The sequence below is a fragment of the Toxoplasma gondii genome, chromosome VIII (assembly GCF_000006565.2).
Source record: "Toxoplasma gondii ME49 chromosome VIII, whole genome shotgun sequence".
NCBI lineage: Eukaryota > Apicomplexa > Conoidasida > Eucoccidiorida > Sarcocystidae > Toxoplasma > Toxoplasma gondii.
The window spans coordinates 1,341,736-1,362,132 of record NC_031476.1 but is presented as its reverse complement, the minus strand read 5'-3'; the positions used below and the strand labels follow the sequence as shown (position 1 = coordinate 1,362,132).

General features: G+C 53.5%; 3 protein-coding genes across 3 annotated transcripts; 1 reads left to right on the top strand and 2 right to left on the bottom strand.

Annotated features, from left to right (window-relative positions):
• Positions 1–3,843: 3,843 nt before the first annotated feature.
• TGME49_231350 (glucosamine-fructose-6-phosphate aminotransferase) lies at positions 3,844–6,928 on the top strand (the record flags this gene model as incomplete). The annotated part of the gene is made up of 2 exons (XM_018780294.1): positions 3,844–5,931; positions 6,320–6,928. 2 exons carry the CDS (start codon positions 3,844–3,846, stop codon positions 6,926–6,928), a joined length of 2,697 nt encoding a protein of 898 aa, XP_018636848.1.
• Positions 6,929–10,643: 3,715 nt separating this feature from the next.
• TGME49_231280 (WD domain, G-beta repeat-containing protein) lies at positions 10,644–15,660 on the bottom strand (the record flags this gene model as incomplete). Its single annotated transcript, XM_018780293.1, has 7 exons — positions 10,644–12,116; positions 12,421–12,649; positions 12,971–13,082; positions 13,204–13,304; positions 13,748–13,859; positions 14,552–14,696; positions 15,301–15,660. The coding sequence occupies 7 exons, from the start codon at positions 15,658–15,660 to the stop codon at positions 10,644–10,646; spliced, it is 2,532 nt and encodes an 843-aa protein (XP_018636849.1).
• Positions 15,661–19,203: 3,543 nt separating this feature from the next.
• TGME49_231230 (hypothetical protein) lies at positions 19,204–19,626 on the bottom strand. Its single transcript, XM_002367983.1, has one exon. It carries the CDS (start codon positions 19,563–19,565, stop codon positions 19,212–19,214), a length of 354 nt encoding a protein of 117 aa, XP_002368024.1. The 5' UTR covers positions 19,566–19,626; the 3' UTR covers positions 19,204–19,211.
• Between the last annotated feature and the right edge of the window lie 771 nt (positions 19,627–20,397).

Sequence of the window (20,397 nt, the reverse complement as noted above, 5' to 3'; positions counted from 1 at the left end):
TTTGAAGAAGCGTTGCGTTGCTTTATCACGCTGAGCACGGATGCCGTTGTCTCAGGAAGTCCTGAAAAGAAATCATCTTCTGTGCATTCCAGAGGGAAGAACGCGGACGCCGAGAAGGACGAGTCCCCCGCACAAAGGACGATATGTTCAGTCGAAACTGGTCCGGAGGGAACGGCACATTTTGCGTTGTTGCCTGCATTCGGAGTAAGGCATTGACCTGCAAGTACGCAGCAGCGAGCTGAAGAATTTGTATGCTTTCGACGCCAGTCAGAAGATCTCCGAGCGGCCTTCCGACGTCCGACCTGTGCAGACTGCTCGAGCTGCTGAGAAACACAAGGGGAGACAGCTGGAGAAAAAAGAGACCCAGACTCAAAGAAAAGGAAAAAAACTCAACCACTCAACGTCTGAGAATCAAAAGCAGGAAAAGAGAGGGTCTTGGGAGGTACGCGTTGAAACGCTTCTCCCGCTGGACTCTTGCGCATCCATCTGCGGGTGTGTATACAGACTCCTTGCAGAACTAGAGGGAGGAGAGACAAGCTCTGTTTCCTCTCGCTTTGGGCGTCCTCCCTGACCAGCGCTCTTCCTCTCGAGGTGAGAAATGTCGCATGCAAAGACGAAGAAAGAAAAGGATCTCGGCTGTGCTTTTCCTTTTCCACAGCATCTCGAGTGCAAGTCTCTTGTCTTGCGCAGCAGCGCGCCACAGGCGAGCGTTGGAAGAAGCGAGATACCTTTGAGTTGCGCCTTCAGCATTGACACAACAGCTCGTGCCTCCTCTTCACTTGAAAAGCCGCGGCTTTTTCCCTGCGTGGACGCGAACAGAACGCGAGGCTTTCCATAGAGAAAAAGCGCCAGGTTGGACTGCATGCGCGCATGCACTCGACGGCACACTTCGGCTGCGCTGCGCCAAGACAGAAAAAGACGGAGCAGCGGCGAGGCCGAAGAAAGCCGGGCAGAGTTTTCGGAGAGAAAGGTGGAATTTCACTCAGGACCCTGCACTGCCGAGGGAACGAGAAGAATGCGCGTCTGACAGAAGTGACTCTCGGCTCTTCAGGAACCATTCGCTTTGAAACATACTGCTGTCGAGCGGTGAGGTTTTTTCCAGTAGCGACACAAGTTTTAGAACCAGCGTCGGCATGGCTTCTTTCGATCTAGACCAGAGGTATTTTCGAAATCAACCGGTCCGCAGGGATTCAGGACTCAGAGCAGTGATCCTTGTAGAAATCTGCTTCGCTCCAGTTTCGGCATTCTCGTGAAAGTCGTTTGAAGAGTGAGGCGATCTGGCGAGACTTTTCTGCTCAGAAGAGGCCTTCCCAGCACCTGGGTACTCTGAAGAGGGACGATGCATTCGTATCCCCAGACCAAACTCGCTGTCGCGCTTCAGAAACGCGCCAGTTCTCCTCTGCCTCTCCTTCAGCGAGAAAAACGAAGTCGAGAGACGTCTTTCAGCATCGATTTGCCGCGCAGAACAACGGTGCCTTGACGCAGGTTGCGGGTTTCCTTGGCTGCATCCAGAGCAGAAAAGGAGAAAATACACAGGAAAAAGGGCGGAAATGCTACACTTAAGGCGAGCCTGCAAGGCACAGGGAGAACACACAGGACTCATGGAGAAGGAAAGGAGAAAACCGGAAAAGCACAAGAACAGTACGAGTCACTAGAAGAGATACGAAATCCGAAGTTGCCGCGACACAGAAGAAACGCCTGTCCTCAAAGGATGGCTTTCTTCCCTTGCATCGTCTCCTTGTTTGCTTTCGTATGCTGCTGAGTCTTCTCAAGAAACGAATTGATCTTTCTCGGACCTCAAAGAAAAACCTCCATCTCGTCTCACGTAGTTCTGGTACAACCCCCACCACGCACAGTCCTTACCGAAAAGAAATACTCATCCATATACATATATATATATATATATATACATATATACATATATGTATACAAATGTGTATGTGTAAATATACGTCTATAGAATTAAAATGTACATACCTACAGAGAGATATATAGGAAGTTAACATGTTTATATAGACGTCGGCGACTGCATGAGGATCCATGCGGTTGAAGATTGCCCTGATTGCTGTCTACGTGCGTCTCCTTATCGATGTCTTTTTGTTCCGATTTGTGTTAAGCATCTCTCTCTCTCTCTGTGTCCTGTTCCATACGTATCTCTCTGGACCTATTTATGCATATCGTTGTATCTCTGAGCCGTCATGTTTTCCGTATGTCTCTTCGTTTGTACTCGGACCCCCGTCCATTTGTAGCCATTTTCACATTTCTGGCTGGGAGAAAAGTCGAGTTGCTTGTCCGGTGTGGCGACCCTGACAGATCTTTACTTTCACTTTGTTTCTTTCTGAACGGCGAGTCTCTGCGTCCAGATTGTGGCGCTTTGCAGGCGAGTGAAGAAAAAAATGTTCGAGAGAGCCCGCAGAGTGGAAATAGAGGTTTCCCGGTTCTCTGCTGAACGCAGTTCGCGGCTTTATACAGAGCTTCCGAAAGCATCTTTCGTTTCTCCAACGTGGAGTTTTCCTGTCTCTTCGTCTCGATACATGCGGCTGAGTGCGACAGTTGTCCGTTCACACCTTCAATCGTCGACCGAGAAGAACGGCGGAGAAGGATGCAGAGTCTCTGCGGCGAAGGACCCTCAAGGTTCTCTGGAGAGAGGGATTTGCTCTCTGAAGATTAAGCGGTCCCCAGGACATTTCGGTTTTTGAACTTCCCTCCAAGTTCAGGTCGTTTTCTCAGGACGAGAAATGCTCTCTGAAATGCTAGATCGGCTCGCGCAGGGTTCTTGTCAGAGTGTGCACAGAGACAGAGACGGTTCCTGAAAGGCAGGAAACGCCCTCTGAAGACGCGTCTGAGTTTCAGTGAAAATTCTTCTCTTGAAGCTCGAGAGCTTCTCTGGAGAGTGTGTCGACGCAGTGGGAAGTATGGAAGTTCATCAGCGCTAGCGGGCGTTGCAAGAGAGGAGGATAAAAGGAGGATAAAAGGAGGATAAAAGGAGAACCTTCTTTTCCTCGATTTGCGCGTGCTCTCATCAGTTCCCCTCCACACACACACACCCTGTCGCGTCGCTCGCAGCTCCTTTTACGGCGATTTTTCGCGTTTCTTCCTTCTAACTTCAAGCCCAGTTCTCACGTGGCTTTCTTCTTTTGAAACCCAGACACACACCTTTATTTTTCAAAGAAAATTTGAACCGTCCCCGGCGGATAGACATCGCTGGTACCCACCCGCCGCAAGACACACTCTGCAGCAGCGGGCAAAATCCCTATAGTGACTTTTTTTGGGGGAGAGGGAACGGCTCGGCCGTGTGTGTTGCAGGTTAGTTTCATTTTCTTTGGCATTCTTTAATTTCTCTTCTTCCTTCGACTCGCCTTTTTCCGTTTCTCTCTCCCCAGACTCCTGCCTGTCCCGTTCCTTCCGAAGCCGCAGCAGGGAGGTCACACGGTGCGTGGATGCGCTAGGACTCGCGTTTCTTCCTGCTGTGGCTGTTTGTCTTGTTCTTCGGCCGAGTTCGTCTTTCTCCTCTTCTCCCTCTCTCCCTTCTTTCTTTTCGGACTCGGAAAAAGCCTTTGTTCGATTGCTTTACGGGCGAGCGAAATCCCCAGAAGAGAACCGTTCCGTCTCCGTTCCGAGGGGCCGGTCCGGGGGGTCCACCCTCGGTGGAAGAAAAGAAGCCTTTCTTTTTCTCGCCTCGTTTTCCCCTCTTCCTCACGGTTTGTTCTTTCTTTTCGCCTTGTCCTCTTCCGCGCTTCGTCTTTCTCTCTTCTCTTTGCTTCCCCCCCCCCGAAGTGACCCGTTGTCTTGCACTCTCTCGTTTCTTGCCTCTTGCCTTCCCTCTTTGGCTTCTCTCCAGCCATGTCAGGTGCCGGGCCTGTCCTCTGCAGGCGTCCTTCGCCTTCGCTGAAGGCTGTCTCTCGCTCTTTCCTCTCTGCCTCTGCTTTCTCTTCTCGTCTCTCTCCCTCCTCCGCGTTCGTCTCTCGTCCTCGGTTCCTGGCCTCGCTCCCTTCTCAGCCGCGTTCTCGCTGCTGCTGCGACCTGTCGTCGCCAGGCTCTCCCGCGCGCCGACAACTCGGCGTCGTTATTTCTGCTTCGCCTGCTTATGCGAAGGAACATGCGCGAGACCTGCATGCGTGGACTGGACGCGTTTTCTGGGCGGAGACGTCGCCGTGCTCTCGCGCTGCTGACGCGTCCATTCTGGAAGGAAGGAGAGAGAAAGACCGACGCAGTCGCCATTCCGGAACGACGTTCGAGCTTCGGCGGAGCTTCATGTCCTGCGCGCTTTCAGACGGAGACGAGGAGAAGACCCACAACGAGGTGACGTTCCTGTCTGAGCGGGGAGAGTTCGAGGGAGAAAGGCAAGGCGACCGCCCGCCAGGAACGCCCTGCCCACAGACATGTCCAGCAGCTCCAGAAGACGGCGATTCCTCCCGACGCCTCCTCGCATGGCTTCTTCTGCCTCTCGGAGCCTTCCTAGGTGCAACGGCCTTCGCTTCTCCTCCGTCTCTGTCTTCTCCGTCTCTGTCCTCTGCGTCTCTGTCTTCTCCGTCTCTGTCTTTCTGGCGGCGCCTGGCGCGAGCTGCGCTTCCTCTCCCGGCTCGGTGTTGCGGCATTGTGGGGTACGTCGGGGACAAGGAGGCGGAGCCTGTGTTGATGGAGGGACTGGAAATCCTCCAGAACCGCGGTTACGACTCTTGCGGTATCACGTCGATCTCTCCGGAAGGCCAGCTGGTGACGACCAAGTTCGCGAGTCGGGGGACGACCTGCGACTCGATCGAGATTCTCCGCAGAGAGGGGAAGCATCCCCACCGCGGCAATCACATTGGCATCGCCCACACCCGTTGGGCGACGCACGGCAGCAAAACCGACGAGAACGCGCATCCGCATCACGACTGGAAAGACCGGATTTCTCTCGTTCACAACGGTACCATCGACAACTTCGCCGTTCTGAAGAAGGCGCTCATCGACCGCGGCTGCACCTTCCGCTCCAGCACTGACTCGGAAGTCGTCGCGAACCTCATCGGGTGGTACCTCGACCAGCCTGCAGACGACCCAGACGCGTCGGCGCCTCCCGCTGCGTCTTCTCCGGCTTCTTCCTCTGCCGCGGCTCGGTCTCCGGCGGAGGGCGAGACGCAGGCAAAGTGCCTGAGTTTCGAGGAGGCAGTGAAGCGCGCAGTGGGCGAGTTGCAGGGAACCTGGGGCCTCTGCGTCGTCCACAAGGACCATCCGGACCGTCTGGTGCTCGCGCGCAACGGGTCGCCGCTGCTGGTCGGCTCTGTGGGGGACCAGCTGTTTGTGGCGTCGGAGCCTGCGGCGCTGGCGAGACATACTAACCAGTACTTGATGTTGAAGGACGGCGAGATCGCGGTGGTAACGGCCCAGGGCGTCGGCCAGCTGGAAGCCACACGGCCGGTGCATCGCATCGCGAAGGAGACGATTGAACTGTCTCCCGAGCCGTTTGCGCACTGGACGCTGAAGGAGATCTTCGAGCAGCCTCAAGCTCTTGCCCGGGCAATGAACTACGGCGGGCGGATCGCACCCTACCAGAACCGTGTGAAGCTCGGCGGACTCGATCAGAACCGCGAGTCCCTCCTGACGGTGAAGAGTCTCCTGCTCTGCGGATGCGGAACGTCGCTCTACGCGGGCATCTACGGCGAACTGCTCATGCAGTGGCTGCGCTGCTTCGACCAGGTCCGCGCGGTCGACGCAAGCGAGGTCGACATCTACCATCTGCCGCGCCAAGACGCCGGCGTCCTCCTTCTCTCGCAGTCCGGCGAAACGCTAGACACGGTCCGCGCCTGTCAACTCGCAGACTTCCAGGGACTGAAGAAGTTCTCAGTCGTCAACCAAGTCGGCTCCTTGCTCGCGCGAATGACCAACTGCGGAGTGTACGTCAACGCAGGCCGAGAGGTCGCGGTCGCGTCCACGAAGGCCTTCACCTCGCAGGTCAGCGCAGGGGAGAAGAAGGAGGTCCGGCGCGAGACGCGCAGTTGCGAGCGCGACGCGAGGCAGAGAAACAGCCTCCGAAGGAGAGGAAAGAGACAGCAAGAGAAAAAAGGAAGACATGAGGACGAGGGACAACCGCGAGATGGCGACAACAAGACCTCCGAAAACGGCCGGAGAGATGCAGGCATTCAAAGGCCAGAAATCGAAAATGGAAAGTTTGAACGGGTGGCAAAATACCCACAGACATACATCCATACATACATACATACATACATAAAAACAAGGATAGATATAAATTAATAGGCACAGGTAGACTTGGTTGTCCTCCTTTTTTTTGAGTCGGCTCTAAAGATGTGCGTTGAGGATTTGAGTTTTCGTCTCTTTGCAGGTAGCAGTTTTGTCGCTGATCGCCGCGTGGTTTGCCCAGAATCAGCCGACACAGGCGTTTCCAGACCGGTGCAGCGCGTTGATGGACGCGATTCACCGTCTCCCCGTCTACGCCGGGATGACTCTGAACTGTCGCGCCTTGTGTCAGAACATTGCCGAGCGTCTGAAGGATGCCAAGACGCTCTTTGTGCTCGGCAAAGGCTTCGGCTACCCCGTAGCTCTCGAGGGCGCTCTGAAGATCAAGGAGCTGGCGTATCTCCACGCGGAAGGTTTTCCGGCGGGCGCGCTGAAGCATGGGCCGTTTGCGTTGATCGACGAGAAGGAGAAGACGCCCGTGATTCTCGTTCTCCTTGCGGACCAACATGCAGCGTCGCTTCTCAACGCAGCGCAGCAAGTCAAGGCGAGAGGCGCGCATTTGATCTGCGTCACAGACGAACCGGACATCGTGAAAGACCTCGCAGACGACGTCCTCGTGGTACCGTCCAACGGACCTCTCACTGCGTTGCTCGCATGCATTCCCCTGCAGCTCCTCGCGTACGAACTGGCGATCGCAAAAGGCATCAATCCTGACAAGCCTAGAGGACTCGCGAAGACCGTCACGGTGATGTAGCGCCCAAGACGAAAAGACAAACACAGAAGGCCAGACGGCCTTCGAGGTCCGAAAGAGGAGAAGAGACGCCTGCCGCGCAAGAGGGCGTACGGGGAAGAACGCCGTTCTGTCGCGCGAAAGCCAAGGACAGAGAAAGACAGAAAAGGACAGAGAAAGACAGAAAAGGACAGAGAAAGACAGAAAAGGACAGAGAAAGACAGAGACAGGGTCAGGAGACAAAGGCGAGATGCCGTCGAGTAAAAGAGAGACGGCGAAGAGCTCCAGGGCGACATGCACACCATTGGTGAGGGGAAGCTGACGGAAGCTCAGTGGTCTGTGGAGAGATCTTCACAGACGCGGCACCTTCCCGCTTTCTGATTTTTGAAATACTGTTCTTTCGTTTGCTCAAACTTTTTTGATTTCAAAGAACGAGCTCGTTTCGTTCTCCCGCATTTTTTAAACACAGGGAACTGAGAAACACCGGTCTCCCGCATTTTTGAACTGTAGGAAACTGGAACCTCGTCGTTCCTCATTTTAAGTTTTAGACAGACTTCAGACCTTCTGCTTCGTTTCGCAAGTGGAAGGGCGTCGTTTTTCCTCGACGTTCAAAGTCAAGAGTGCGTTCCACTCATGCTTTGTTCGTGAACTTACGCCTCGTTGTTTCGCCTTTTTTTCAATGGCCAAGGGCCGGTCTCGTCGGGTGGGGGAGGCAGTGCGAAGGACGCGGCTTCGATCCGCGGTCGCAGTTCTCTTCTCTGCGTTTCCTCTTTGTCGCGGAGAGCTGCCAGGAGGATGGCCTGTCTCGCTTTTCGTGGAGTCCTTGGCCGTCTGTTTCTCGTCACTCGAACCGTTGTCCCTTGAGCACACATCGCAGGAATGCAGAGACGGAAACAGGCTGTAACCGAACGGCTCTGCTGCCCTGCTGGATCGAAGTTCGACATTCGGTCTGCTGATCCCTTGCGCCTGTGAAGCGTGTGACTGCTGGCGCTGTCAGACTTCGCGCTCTTCCTTGAGAAGGGGAGACGCGGCGAAGGAGTCGATGTAGTTCTTTTGCAGTGCTTCCAACGCCCTGGATGGCGCTCGGAGTCTGTTCCGGGCAACCGTGGAGTGTATCGATGCGGTCGAAAACCAAGTCGCTCGGTCGGCTCTCGGCTCTCAGGCCTGTCGTTCACTCAACTTTCAGTGCAGGACGGAGTGTCAGCCAGCGAAGGCTGAGCACCCATCGTGGAACGCGCAGCGCGACAAGGAACTCCGCGCGAGACGAGAGGAAGCGCCTGCGTTGCATGCAATACCTTTTGGCATTTTCCAGGTCTACACAAAAAAGCTCACAAACCATGACGCAGAAACACACCTCTGTGGATCGTTGCTTTCCGCACACAAATACACACGGATATATACATATATATATATATATATATATATATATGTACATTGATTCAAAGATATCCATGAATATAAACATGTGAGGAGATACATGTGACTGCGGTTGTGTGTGTATTTGTATAGGCATGTGGGGATGCATGAAAGGGGTATCTGGATAGGATATGAAGGGATGCAGGGCCAATCCGAGAAGAGAAAGAAGAGGAGAGTGCCAGAAAGACGAGAATGTACGGAACGGGAGTGTCACAGGAGTCAGGTGGAGAGAGAGCGAAGACGCCTGACGCCCGGGAACAAGCTGGAAATCAGCGAGAGGTTTCTCTTGGGTCACAAACGGTCGCTTCCAAGGCTTTTATTAGAGATAACGGAGCAAGTCTGTCGAAGCATGCCAACGCATGGCCTGAAAAGACCCGCAAAACCGTTCTCTGCGGCGCGTAGTTCAAATCTCTCCGTGATTCAAAAGCTTCTTGGATCACCACATCCACTGTTTTCTAAGCCGGCCATGTTAAGGCGCAGGCGAGTCTGTACACACCGTAGCTCGTAGTTCCTCGATAAAAAAGTTATCTCCCATTCACGGACTTCGATCTCACGTCCACACACTGTGTCCGAACTTCTCCTGTTACTGTCTTCTTCGTGCTCTTGGCTTTTCGAGCATGCATCTAGAGCTTTCTGGACGTATAGACCTAGGCTCGCTCTTCCACCGTCTCGTCGCTTTCCATGGAGGTGCTCCAACGACGAGTTCGTTTCCCCAGACAATATGAGCGTAGGTTAGTGACGCTGAAACGCATCTTTGGTTTACGTACAGTATGCTTTTTGATGGATGTCGGAGCCGCATGTCAAACGTTCAGCCACGATAGAGGAGACGAATGACGTACACGAAAAGCCATTTCTCTGGAGAGCTTTCCATTTCCCTCTCACGCAGAAACTGCCTGTTGTTGCACCTCCAGACGAGTTTCACGGAGGCTTTCAATGCCGCTTGGATTTGCTTTCTTCTTTGCTGCCTCTGTGATCCACTCATGCACTCCAAAACTCGCTCTGAGAAGAAGAACTTCTACCGTCGTCGAGAGCAGAAAGTGGAAGGCTCTCGACTCTGGGGTTCCCAGCGTTTCTTAGACTGTCTGAGTTTCAAAGAGAAATGCAGATGGGCGACACGGAAGTCTTTTTTGACAGTGTCGACATCCGTCCTTGTTTGTAAGTGCATATGGAGCACACACTGGATATGCTGCATGCTTCCGGATGCATATCTCTGTACATCTTTGTACTGGTGGCTAGGTAACTATGTAGACAGTCCGTTGCCTCTGCTGAATTCTTAGCCCCTGGATACTTCTGTATCTGTGTGAAGGTGGATATGGAAATATCTAGATGCGCATGCGTAGGGATCGAATCGATCTGCACAGTCAGTCATGAGCGCAATCCCGACACTGGTGCCTGCAGCGGAAGAACAACGTCTGATAACCTAAAACTAAAAGGCACACTTGCAAAGACCCTCTAGGCAACGGCTGGAGACCCTACCGACGGAGGCCGGCTTGGCACCAATACGAAGAGACTGCATGCAAAAACGAGGCATGATGTCTCCAGCGAGACAACAACATACAGATATGGAAACTCGAAAGTGTGTGGGGGAGATCGCCAGAACATCTCGCTATGGTTCTAAATCTATCTATCTACTATATTCGTAGACAAATATGTATCCATACATATTTGTCTATACAAATATTTATTTATGTATCTACATATGTACATACGAATACAGATAAACCTGTCTCTGTACATGCATGTTGTGGGTACTGAACATGTGAAATATTTTTATACGACAGCTGGAAGACTGTCTCCACAGCACTTTGCTACCAACCAGGCTGTCGCCCAGATTCAGAGACAGAGCGATACATTTTTAGGCAGCAACGCGAGATGCAGGGAACGCGAGACTGGGATTTGCTTTGACGGCATGCGCGACGAAGCGTTTTCTGTTGACCGCAGAGAGGCAAGCGGGGAAGCTGGGAGTCGAGGATCAGGTTCAACGCGTTTCAGAAAGTCTTCAGAATGCGCAGCAACTTTCAATGGAAAAAGGAATTTCGGACGAGTTGCATGCAGACGTGCGTCGTTCTCCTCCCCTCACGCCCCGGGCACTCGTCCGTTCACAAGAGTCAATTCAGCGTTCCTGCACAAAAAGAGGACTTTTTCCTTTTTCTCTCAACCAACTCTGAATGCACGCAGCAAAGCGTCGAGAAACCAACCTTTCCAGCGTCACGTCGCTTCTCTCTTTGCTCTTTCGTTTTTCCTTTTTCGTTTTTCCTCTTTCGTTTTTCCTTTTTCTTTTTCTCTCTCTGTGCCGTTGGTCGCCTGCGTTTTTTGCTCGCCCCTACGTCTCGCGTCTTTCCTGCTTCTGGGTGAGAAGCGTGGAGGCGGCGTTTCCGACGACGAGGAGCTTTCGACCCACAGCGTTCCCCACGACGCCTAGGCGCCGCGGCGCGGCCGGCTCCACTGCCTGCGTTTCCACTCCCGACAGCGACTTCGAGGAACAGACAGAGGTGGAGCAGGCGGCAGCTGAGCTGCCGCCTGCTCCTTCTGCCTCCTCGCGGCCGGAGACTGCAGAAGGCGAGAGAGCAGACGCTCTAGGAGAGGAGCTCCACAGGTTGTGATAGAAGAAGCCTGCAGGTCTGAGAGGCTTCCCCAGTTCTTCTTCGTCGAAGCAGACAAAGGTGAGGTAGCCATCGCTGCTGCTCGCGACCAAGATCCGGCCGTCGCTGCTCCAAGTTGCGTCGGTCATGGGCGCGAGGTGCAGGCCATGAAGTTGAGCGAGCGGCGCCCCCACAAACTGTGTGTCATACAGCAATATGCTCCCGTGCAGTGTACATACAGCGTAGATGAAGCGCGGAAAGACCGCCTCTGGGGTCGGCGCTTCAGGCTTCCCATCGCCTTTCGCCTCGTCGCTCGGGATCGTCTCGCCGTTCAGGTTCTCGTCCGTCTTCGCGTTCGCGTCCTCCTGCTCTCGGCTGTCGCTTCCGGCTTTGTTTCTCTTGGCCTCCTCGTCTCGGATGTCCTTTCCTTCTCTCAGTTCGTTCACATCCTGTTCTCGCGCCTCTTGCTCGGCGCGCCTCTTCCGACTCTGCACTGGACGGACGGAGAGTTTCTGTGCTGCGTCGAGCGAGGACGAAAACAGCCAGGACTTGGTCGCGCGCATCTCCGCGGGCAGATCCTTGCAGGCCTTCTCTTCTGTCTCCGCTGTCTCTCGAGTTCGCCGCGCCTCGAGGAAGGAGAGAGGCTGGAAAGCGACAGGATTGAATCTCACGGCGAGCGAGGGACCTGCGGACGAGCGCTGCGTGAGAAAAGGCGTCCCCAGAGACAGCAGCTTCCTGTGAAAAACGTAGGTGGTGCTGCAAGCTTCGACCGCGGATGCCGAAGACGCGTCTGCAGAATGGTCGGAGAGATACTGGAGCCCCGCAGGCGTGACCAACACAGTGCCGTCAGGCGACCAGTCTGGCCGCCGGAAAAACGACCGAATCAGAGACTCGGGATAGAACAGCGAACGGCCTTGCTGTCGCACCCTCTCACCAGACCAAGCGGATCCCGTGGCGGGAGACGCGCCAGAAGAAACGACAGAAGAAACGCCAGAAGAAGAGGCGGAGGAACTGGCAGAAGAAGCGGAAGCGGAGGACGGAGAGGGATGGGGAGAAGAAGAGCAAGAAGAGGAAGAAGAGGAAGAAGAAGACGGAGAGGAAGAAGAGGAAGGAGAGGAAGAACAGGAAGAAGCGAGGGCGGACGGCGGAGACGAGAGAGCAGACGGGGGCGAGGTTTCAGAAGTTGAGTTCAGAGTGTTCAAGATCACCTCCGGCTGATCAGCGCAACACAGCACAAGAAACGCAGGCAGCTGATGATCGGAGAACGCGTAAGATGCGTCTCGAAAAGGCCTCCTTCGACCTCACCTGTCTCTGCGTGGTTTCTTCGCCAGGGTCGGGAAGGATTCTCGAAGCACAGGAACGACGAACACAGGAGACACAGGGGAGAAAACGGCGCTGAACCTCCTCTACGGTGGGTTTGTGTATGGACCTGTCTTCTGTTGTATTCTGCCCTCTCGCGTTGTCAGACTGTCTCTCCTGTGCATCCCTGCCTTCTTCCTCGTTTATCGTCGCGCTTACGTCTTCTTCTTCGTCGTCCTTCGCGGTGCTCGCACCCTCTTTTTCTCTCTCTCGATCGCGCGCGTTCCGCAGAACTGCCTCAACTTTCCACTGGGCCTTCGAGCCTGCAGCCCCCGCGCCGCTCGCCCCCGCAGCGCCTCCCGAGCCTGGCGCCGCCGCACCGGCCGCCGCGGCGCCGGTCGGAACTCCCAGAGGCGGCGCGCCGCCTCGACGGCCCCACAGGCGAACGCTGCAAGCAGGGACAAGAGAGCAGGCAGTCCGGTGGGCTCAGCGGAGAAAGCGGCAGGACGCAGTGAGGCTCCGACAGGCACAGCAGTCGCAGACTCACGGGAAGGCACGAGCACCAGCGAAGGGGAGGAAGGGGAGGAAGGAGAGGAAGGGGAGGAAGGAGAGCACCTGGAAAGAAGCATGGCTACAGAGAGAGCGCGAGGAAGCGAAACAGGTGGAAAGGGGAAGAAGGAGAACGACAGGAAGGAGAGACTGGAAGACAGAAGAACAACCCACAAAGGAAACCAATTCGCCAGTTTTTTCCAATCGGAACAACGCATACGTTTGATCAGACGACTGCGAGACGAGATAGGTGTCGAGGGGATCCCAGGCGACGCCTTGAACCATGTTTGCATGACCTTCAAGGACGCGGGCAGACTTGGTCGCCAGGACGCCTGAAGAGAAAAAAACAGAAAACGAACGGTGAAGAAACAGGCGGACAACCTCGCGAGGGCCTAAGACACAGACCGCACGCAAACAGAAAGAGACATATGAAAGGAAAGTTGTCTTCCTTACCATTCAGTACGTCCACCACAATCACGCGGCCGTCCTCAGTGCCGATCGCCAGTTGCCTTCCCGACGGCGCCCACGCAAGAGAATTCACTGCTTCGATACACCTGAGCAAAAACAGACAGGCCAACATACACAACCCCATGTGCAACGCTTGCAAACACAAATTAAAGAGATTTAGATGCGTAGACCTGAAGCCGTCAATCTCTCGCTCTCTCTGCATATGTATATGTATATATATATATATATACATATACATATATATGTATGTGTATGTGTGTCCATACACACAGAGCATTTCTCTCACACATGCGCTCCCTAAACAGATTTACACAGATGCATCGAGCTACAATTATGAACATCAGGCAGTGTGTAGGGCGAAACGCATGCTGTAGTGGTAGATCGCTATACATACAAACATTGACCCATACATACAGAGATGGATATATCTGAATCCTGGGAATGTGCACAGAGAGCTGTGGCCGCCTCGCGGGCGTTTGAGGACTTCGCTTGTCTCTTTTGTCCGCAGAATCTGTGCATGCAGACTCACCGGTAGAGAGAGACTCTGGTCCACCACTCGTCGTACTCGAGCATCGAAGCGTCGTAGCCCAGAGGGACGGACTCCGGCTTCTGCCCGAGCTCCCAAATGCATGCTGCATGGTCTGAAACACACACCAAAATAGAAACAAACGCCACTCTACAGACCAATCAGAATTCACACATCGCCTTGCCTTTCTCTCTTTCTATATATATATATATATGTATATGTATATACACATATATGTATATGTGTATATATGTATTTATATATGTATACGAATACGTATAGGTATGTATGTTGTTTCACCTGCATATATATATATATATATGTATATATATATATATGTATATATTTGTATATGCATGCATGTATGGCACCCAATGTACTTATCTCTTGGTAGAGATGCCGGCGACTGCATCAGTTTCTACGTTGTCTCTAGAGAGGGTCATGTGTGCGTGAGCGTCGACTGGACTGTAGAGAGAGAGGGGGGAGAGGACCACAGCGCATTTGTCCCTCAGGTGGTTTTGTGTGACTGCTTTTTGAGGCCTGAAGAGAGCGCATGCGCGTCGGATCCAGCGCGAGCTCTCAGCCGGACGGCGGAGGAGATCGCTGCATTTCCACTTTTTCGCCGGACTGCATGCAGTCGTGGAGCCGTCTCAGCGCCGGAACGTGTATTCACCTTCTGGAGAGAGGATTCCCCTGGGCACTCGAGAGTTCCTATAATCTCCGACTCGACCTGTCTCGCTCTGTCAGGAAGTCTTGCGCTTCGGATTTCGCGAGAACGCCCTAGGTCCTCGAAGGATCGAAACTCACCACAGCCTCCGGAAGCGAGGAAGACGCCACAGGGGGACCAACGCACGCAGTTGACTTCTCGCTCGTGACCGAGGAGACGCGCGACGCAAGACACTTGGACGCCGCGCCGCGAGGCGCCAGGTGCTTCGAAGCTCCACTTCCAGAGCTGCGTTGGGAGAAAATGGAGAAAACGAGAGGGAAGAAAAGAGATCAAAAAGTCGTCAGAGCAGAGTTTTTACCGTAGGCCGCGCACGGACGAGCACACGCACCGCAGAGGCGACGCCGAAGAGAGGAACGGAAGAGAGGAGCGGAAGCGGGGAGGCAGGAAACACAGAAAGGAGAGAGAGAAGAGAAGAGAGCGTATCACGCAGATCAGGAAAGAAACGAAGCAAAAAACCAGAGAAACATGAAGGGGAAAAGACACTTGAACGAGGACTTCGAAGTCTCCACGCCTCTCGCCGCCTTTGCTTCGTCTCGCGATGCTCTTCTTCGCTGGCCTCTCCTGCTGCGCCCCGAACAGCAGCCTCTGTTCTCCTCCTCTCTCGACCTGGAGATTTCTGCTCTTCCTCGACAACTTTCGAGAGCCTTTCTCTTACGTCAAGTTCCGAGGACAAACGCATCTGCGCCGGCAGTGGTGACGCAGGCTTTTTCTATTTCGCGATACGTCAACTGTTCCTGTGTCGATGAACGCCAGAGGTGACTGTACTGTTTTTTCACCACTGCAGCATAAACTTTCCTTCCCCACTGTCAATCCGCTTCAGGTAACTCACGTGGACGAACTCGTCTGCGCCGGCAGTGGCGAGGCGACAGTGCGCGGCGAGCGTCGCAGCGCGTTTCTCTCTGGCGCGTTCTTCTCTCCTCGAAAGGCCGCCGCGCTCTCGTTCGTTGTCTCGTTCTTCCTTCTCCGGAGAGAGGGAAGGCGCGACAGAAGCTTGGGGAGAGGAGCCTCCAGGTCTTCCATCCTCGCCCGAGAGAGTCGAGAGAGCGGCGGAGGCTCGCGTGAGGAAGGACGGGTGTCGAGACAGCGTCTGGACAGAGAGGAGAGGCTGGAGATCCACCGAGTAGACGCGGTCGGAATGTCTGTCGTCTTTGCTGTGCCACAGGACTTGCGGCAGAGAGACTCGCGGCATCTTGGCGAGACGAAGAAGAGAAAGAGAAGCGGAGGAGCAGAACGGGGGAGAAAAAGAGGAGCAGAATGGGGGAGGGGAAGGAGCGGCGAACAGAAGGAAACGAAAGGCAAGGAGAAAGCGACAAAGGCGAGCGGAGAGAGAAGGAAATGGAGGACGGCCCGAGAAGACAGGAGAGAGACAGAGTATGCGAAAGATGACATCGAACAGAGGAGAGAAACTGCCACAGGCAGGAGAAAGGAAGGTTGGGAAACAAGGCCGGGATTCAGGACGAGAAATGAAGAGCCAATCCGGCGGCGGTTACCGGTTGCCAAGTGAAGAGAAGCGACTTGCGAATCGGATGGAGCGGACGAAGAAAAAGCAACAAAGTGGACCTTGCGGCGGCTGCAACTCCGTCACGGGTGCCCATGTGTGAGGAGAGGAACGAAGCAAGAAAAGGATGGCGACACTGCGAGACGCTTCAGTCGAAAGGGGGGACGGGAGTCAGCAGCCGCAAAAAGAAACGCGAAGGCCGAGAGAAGGCGGAGACGGCGTCGGCAGCGCAGAGCTATGCGGAGGGAGAACAGCGATATCGTAGAGAGAAGGAACCACAAAGCACCGGGGGAGAGGAGAAGAGAGAAGAAGCGCGCAGCGGCAGAGCCATGGGGGAAGACGAAGCCGCACAGAGTGGAGGAACGAGAAGGAAAGGCACAGAAAGTGAGGAAGGAGGAAGACTGGGACTCGACAGAGCGGGCAAGAAAGAGGTAGCAAAGAACGGGCAAGAAAGAGAAAACAAAGAACAAATATCCCCGGCTAGAGTCCCGGAAAGAACGGTTCAAGATCGTGTGCAGATTGTCTCGCCATTTCGAAGAAGGTTGTACGCGCCGGAGGAGGTCGCGCGAGGGAGTCGAAAGAGATGGGGGAAAACAGCGTCTAAAAGGAAAAAACAGGAGACGAAAATGCGAAGTGAAGGAGCCACCGAAACGCATTCGGAAAAAACGTGTGCAGGCGCGGGAGGAAAAGCGAGAAAAGATGAAAGAATCCGCAGAAAGACCAGGGGTGCATGCAAACACAGGAGAGGGTCAGTTGTCTTGCCCCCCTCTCGAGGGAGACACCACCCGTATAGCGGGAAGTCTCGATAAATCAATATGATCAATTGTCTTAACTTTTACCTTCTCTTGTCCGCTTCATCTTTCTTTCCAAATGCACCTCTCATGTTCTTTCGCTGCTTCTCTCTCCTCGGTCTCGGTGCTTTCTTCCTCCTCTTTCTTTCCGTTGCTTTTTTCATGTTCCTTCCTTCCTTTCCTTCCTTGTCTTCTCTCTTTCTCCCCCTCTTTCTTCTTTCTTCTCTTCTTTCTCTTTCTCATCCTCGGTCTGTTGTTTTCTTCTTCCCTCGTCTTCTCTCCTGTCTGGCTCTTTTTCTCTCCTTTGCCTTTCTGGGCTCCTCTGCTTCGCTGATTCTTCGCCACTAAGACGAAACTCGGAACTCTGAATACAATCTTGAAGCTTTCTGGATGCGCTAGCAATCCCTTCGCACGCAGTCTCGAGCGGAAAGCACCTGTAACTGTTGCTTGTTGCTGTTCAAAGTCAGTCTCTCCTGGCTCGCTCGAAAACTAGGGTGTTAGTTAACTAAAAATTTGACTTTCTGTGTATTTGGACTGTAAATTGAACTGTGAAAAGTCACATAAAAACTGTAGAAAATCGTCCTTTCCCTAAAACAGTTGCTGCCTTCAAGTCTAACGGGTGTCTTGCACTGAAGAGGGGGAAGAGAGAAACTCGAGAGAAACTCATGGCCGCCTGACGAATCCCCTGCACATTACCCCGCGTCTGGGGAACAAGACTTCAGAATGTGAACCAGCAGTCCCTCCTCCTCAGAGAGAGCTCACGAAAAAGCTTGTGTCAAAGGTGATTTCTGGAAACTCTCCAGTGGCTTTCGCGACTCAGTGATCTCTAGAACTCTTTCCATTTTGCGGGAACAGCGGGGAAGGGGAGGGGGGCGTTGCATGCCAACATCCTGCGTCCCGTGCAAGTCTCTCGCGCGTTTCTCCTCTTCAGACGCCGTCACGATTTACCCTCTTGGCTCGCTGCCCACGTAATTCAGTGATTTGAACGAAAATCTGTTTAGTGACTTAATGTGTTGAAACGATTCTTAATCTGCTTTTCTCTAAGCCTATACTTCTATTTTAATTTTTTTCTAAGAATTGGACCGGAAAAGAAGATATTTTTCTTGTTTAATACGTACCAATCCTTTTTCAATACTTTACTACAAAAACGCCAGGCAGAAGAGTAAGTTTGAAATACTGTAATTAAGTTTCGTTCCAAATTTCGCCTCCGTCGAAGAACGAACAAGGGAGGCAGAAACAGCACACACGACACAGCAGAAGGCCTCGGCCAAACTGCGGCCGACTCGGATTCGCCGAGTTCAGTCGCTGTCCTGTTCGTCTTTCCCTGCTTCCTTCGTCTGCACTCTGGTCTGCCTTTCAGAACGGCCGTCTTCGCCTATCGAAGGCGGCTCGAAAGTACAGACGCTGCAGTCACACGGAGTCACTCCACCCTGTGTCCAGTCACCTTGGAACCTTTGAGCGAACCGATTTCCCGCATATGGAGGCCGGGAGGCGTCTTCAAAACCCCGCGTGTTTCATGCGTCTAGGCACTTTTTCTTGAAAGAGCGAAACAGACGCAAGCTGAGGGGTCAATTAAATGCAGAGGGTGCAAAGACTAATTGTGCCTTTCCCCCCCTAGCTGACAAATCCGAGGATCAAAAACTGGAAGAGACGGGAGAAGACTTTGCTGGTCTTTTTCGACTGGGAGGAACCCGAGTGAACAACTCGAGAAAACGCAGGTTCTGTTTGGAATACTCCCGAGTAGCTCAGATGGACTGCTGAGGTTCGGAAGGAAACACAAATAGTGGAAGGCAAACGAAGGAACCAACAGACTTCCTCTAATCTGAAGGCTCTTCGAAGCCCCACCGGTCGTTCTTTCCACTGCATATCCCCTAGAAAGAATAAACGCAACAAGTTGCGCCTTCTCCAGAAAACGAATCTCTTCGTAACCGACACTGGGGAATCGCTGTGCGAAGACAAATCACGAATCTCACACTCCCGGGTGTATGTACAGCCCGCAGCAAGGCGTGACGCCTTCCCCTTCGCTTGTGAGCGAGCAGGGAAACGCGCACCAAAGAGTTCCAAAATCGAGTTTTTTGTGCAGATGTGTGTCTGCAGTTTCTTCCTTTCTATAAATGTGTTGCCCACTTTGTGTTTAGCGGAACTGCCCGCAAGAAGTGAAGAAGGAATTCGCCAAGGTTCCGCCTTCGAGGCCCCCAGACTTCTGGGTTGCAACCCAGCGCCGCAGGCGACTCACCCGCTCTCGAGGGTGTTCTTTCTGTCTGGCAGAACGCGTGCGTTCTCGTTCTGCGGGTCCGAAGAACGGAAAAAAGGCAAACCATGCGTGCTGCTTCGTAGCAGACGCGCGTTTCCAGTCGAAAAAACCTGTTGATCTGTGCGTTTCCTTTCCCTTTTTAAAAGACACACTGGCCACGAAAGGCCAAAGCTTCCTCGGCGCCGCAGAAACGCCGTTCAAAACTCGAACGCCTGTTCCCCGTGAGAAGGCCGGGCACTGAAGAACCCAGCGCATGCAGTTTCGCCCAGTCCCGCCAGCATGTTGCGCAGGCACACCCCCTGCGCGAGCTCGGCAGCCAGCAGCTGCCGCCGGGAGGCCAGAGTGGAGGACAAGAGGTACGCGGAAAAAAAAGCAACGGACGCATGCAGAACAAATGCACAGAACTCGAACGGACTTCCCCAGCCTTGTCCATGAAGACAAAAGCCGCGATTCAACTCCATTCTACGGGCGACACTCGCGCGCTTCGAAGCACCAACATCCACGAGCCTGCACATCAGTGCCCGAGCACGAGCACATGCATGCGTGAACATACACAAAGATACAAATATATGTATATATATATATATATATGGATGTACACGGGGAAGAAACCGCATGCATTTACGCAAACGAAAGTCGGAGATTCGCTGAAACAGATGAGCAAGCATAGCAGCGCAGATGCATCTGTGAAACGAGTTTCGTTCTAAAGAAGAGCTAGACTCATGGAATCACAAGGAAGAGTGTCAACTTGACTCTGTCGAGAGAGCATTCCTCGCAGTTCTCCATACGGCGCTCCGCCGTCTCTCCTTCCCTCTCCAAACCCTCTCAGCAGAAGGCGAGGGAGTGTATAGTTCCACCTTGACAAATCAGTCTGTCCCTTCTTTCCGCGACTCCTGTTTTCTGCACAGAAATCGACGAATTGCGGTGTTGGGAAGCCGCGTCTCTTCGATGCATGCAGCCCTCGCGCCCACGAGGGTCGTTGCCTCCAACAGAGAGGAGACACAACCGCAAGCGCGAGAGACACTGTGAACTTCTTCCAGCTCTGACTTAACCACTGTGATGCCACCATAATTCCGAGCCGCTGCTTCCGTGTACGGCTTTTCTGGAACTTCAAGAGATGACAGTAACGGCAATAAGGAAAAGGTTGAACGTTCAGATTTGTAGTGCCTACGAGAGTGAATGTCACCTCGCACCCACTTCCCTGTTTCTTGTTTACAATTTAAGGCTCTTTTCTTTCTGCCTTCCTTTGCCTCTTCATCTTTTCTCTTCCGCTCACCACGAGCTTCAACACCTGCCTCTTGCCTCCTCTCTCGCTTTCTTCTCTCGTCTAAAGCCTGCTTCTTCTTCCTCTTCTCTCTCCTTAGACCGTTGGTCTCCCTGATT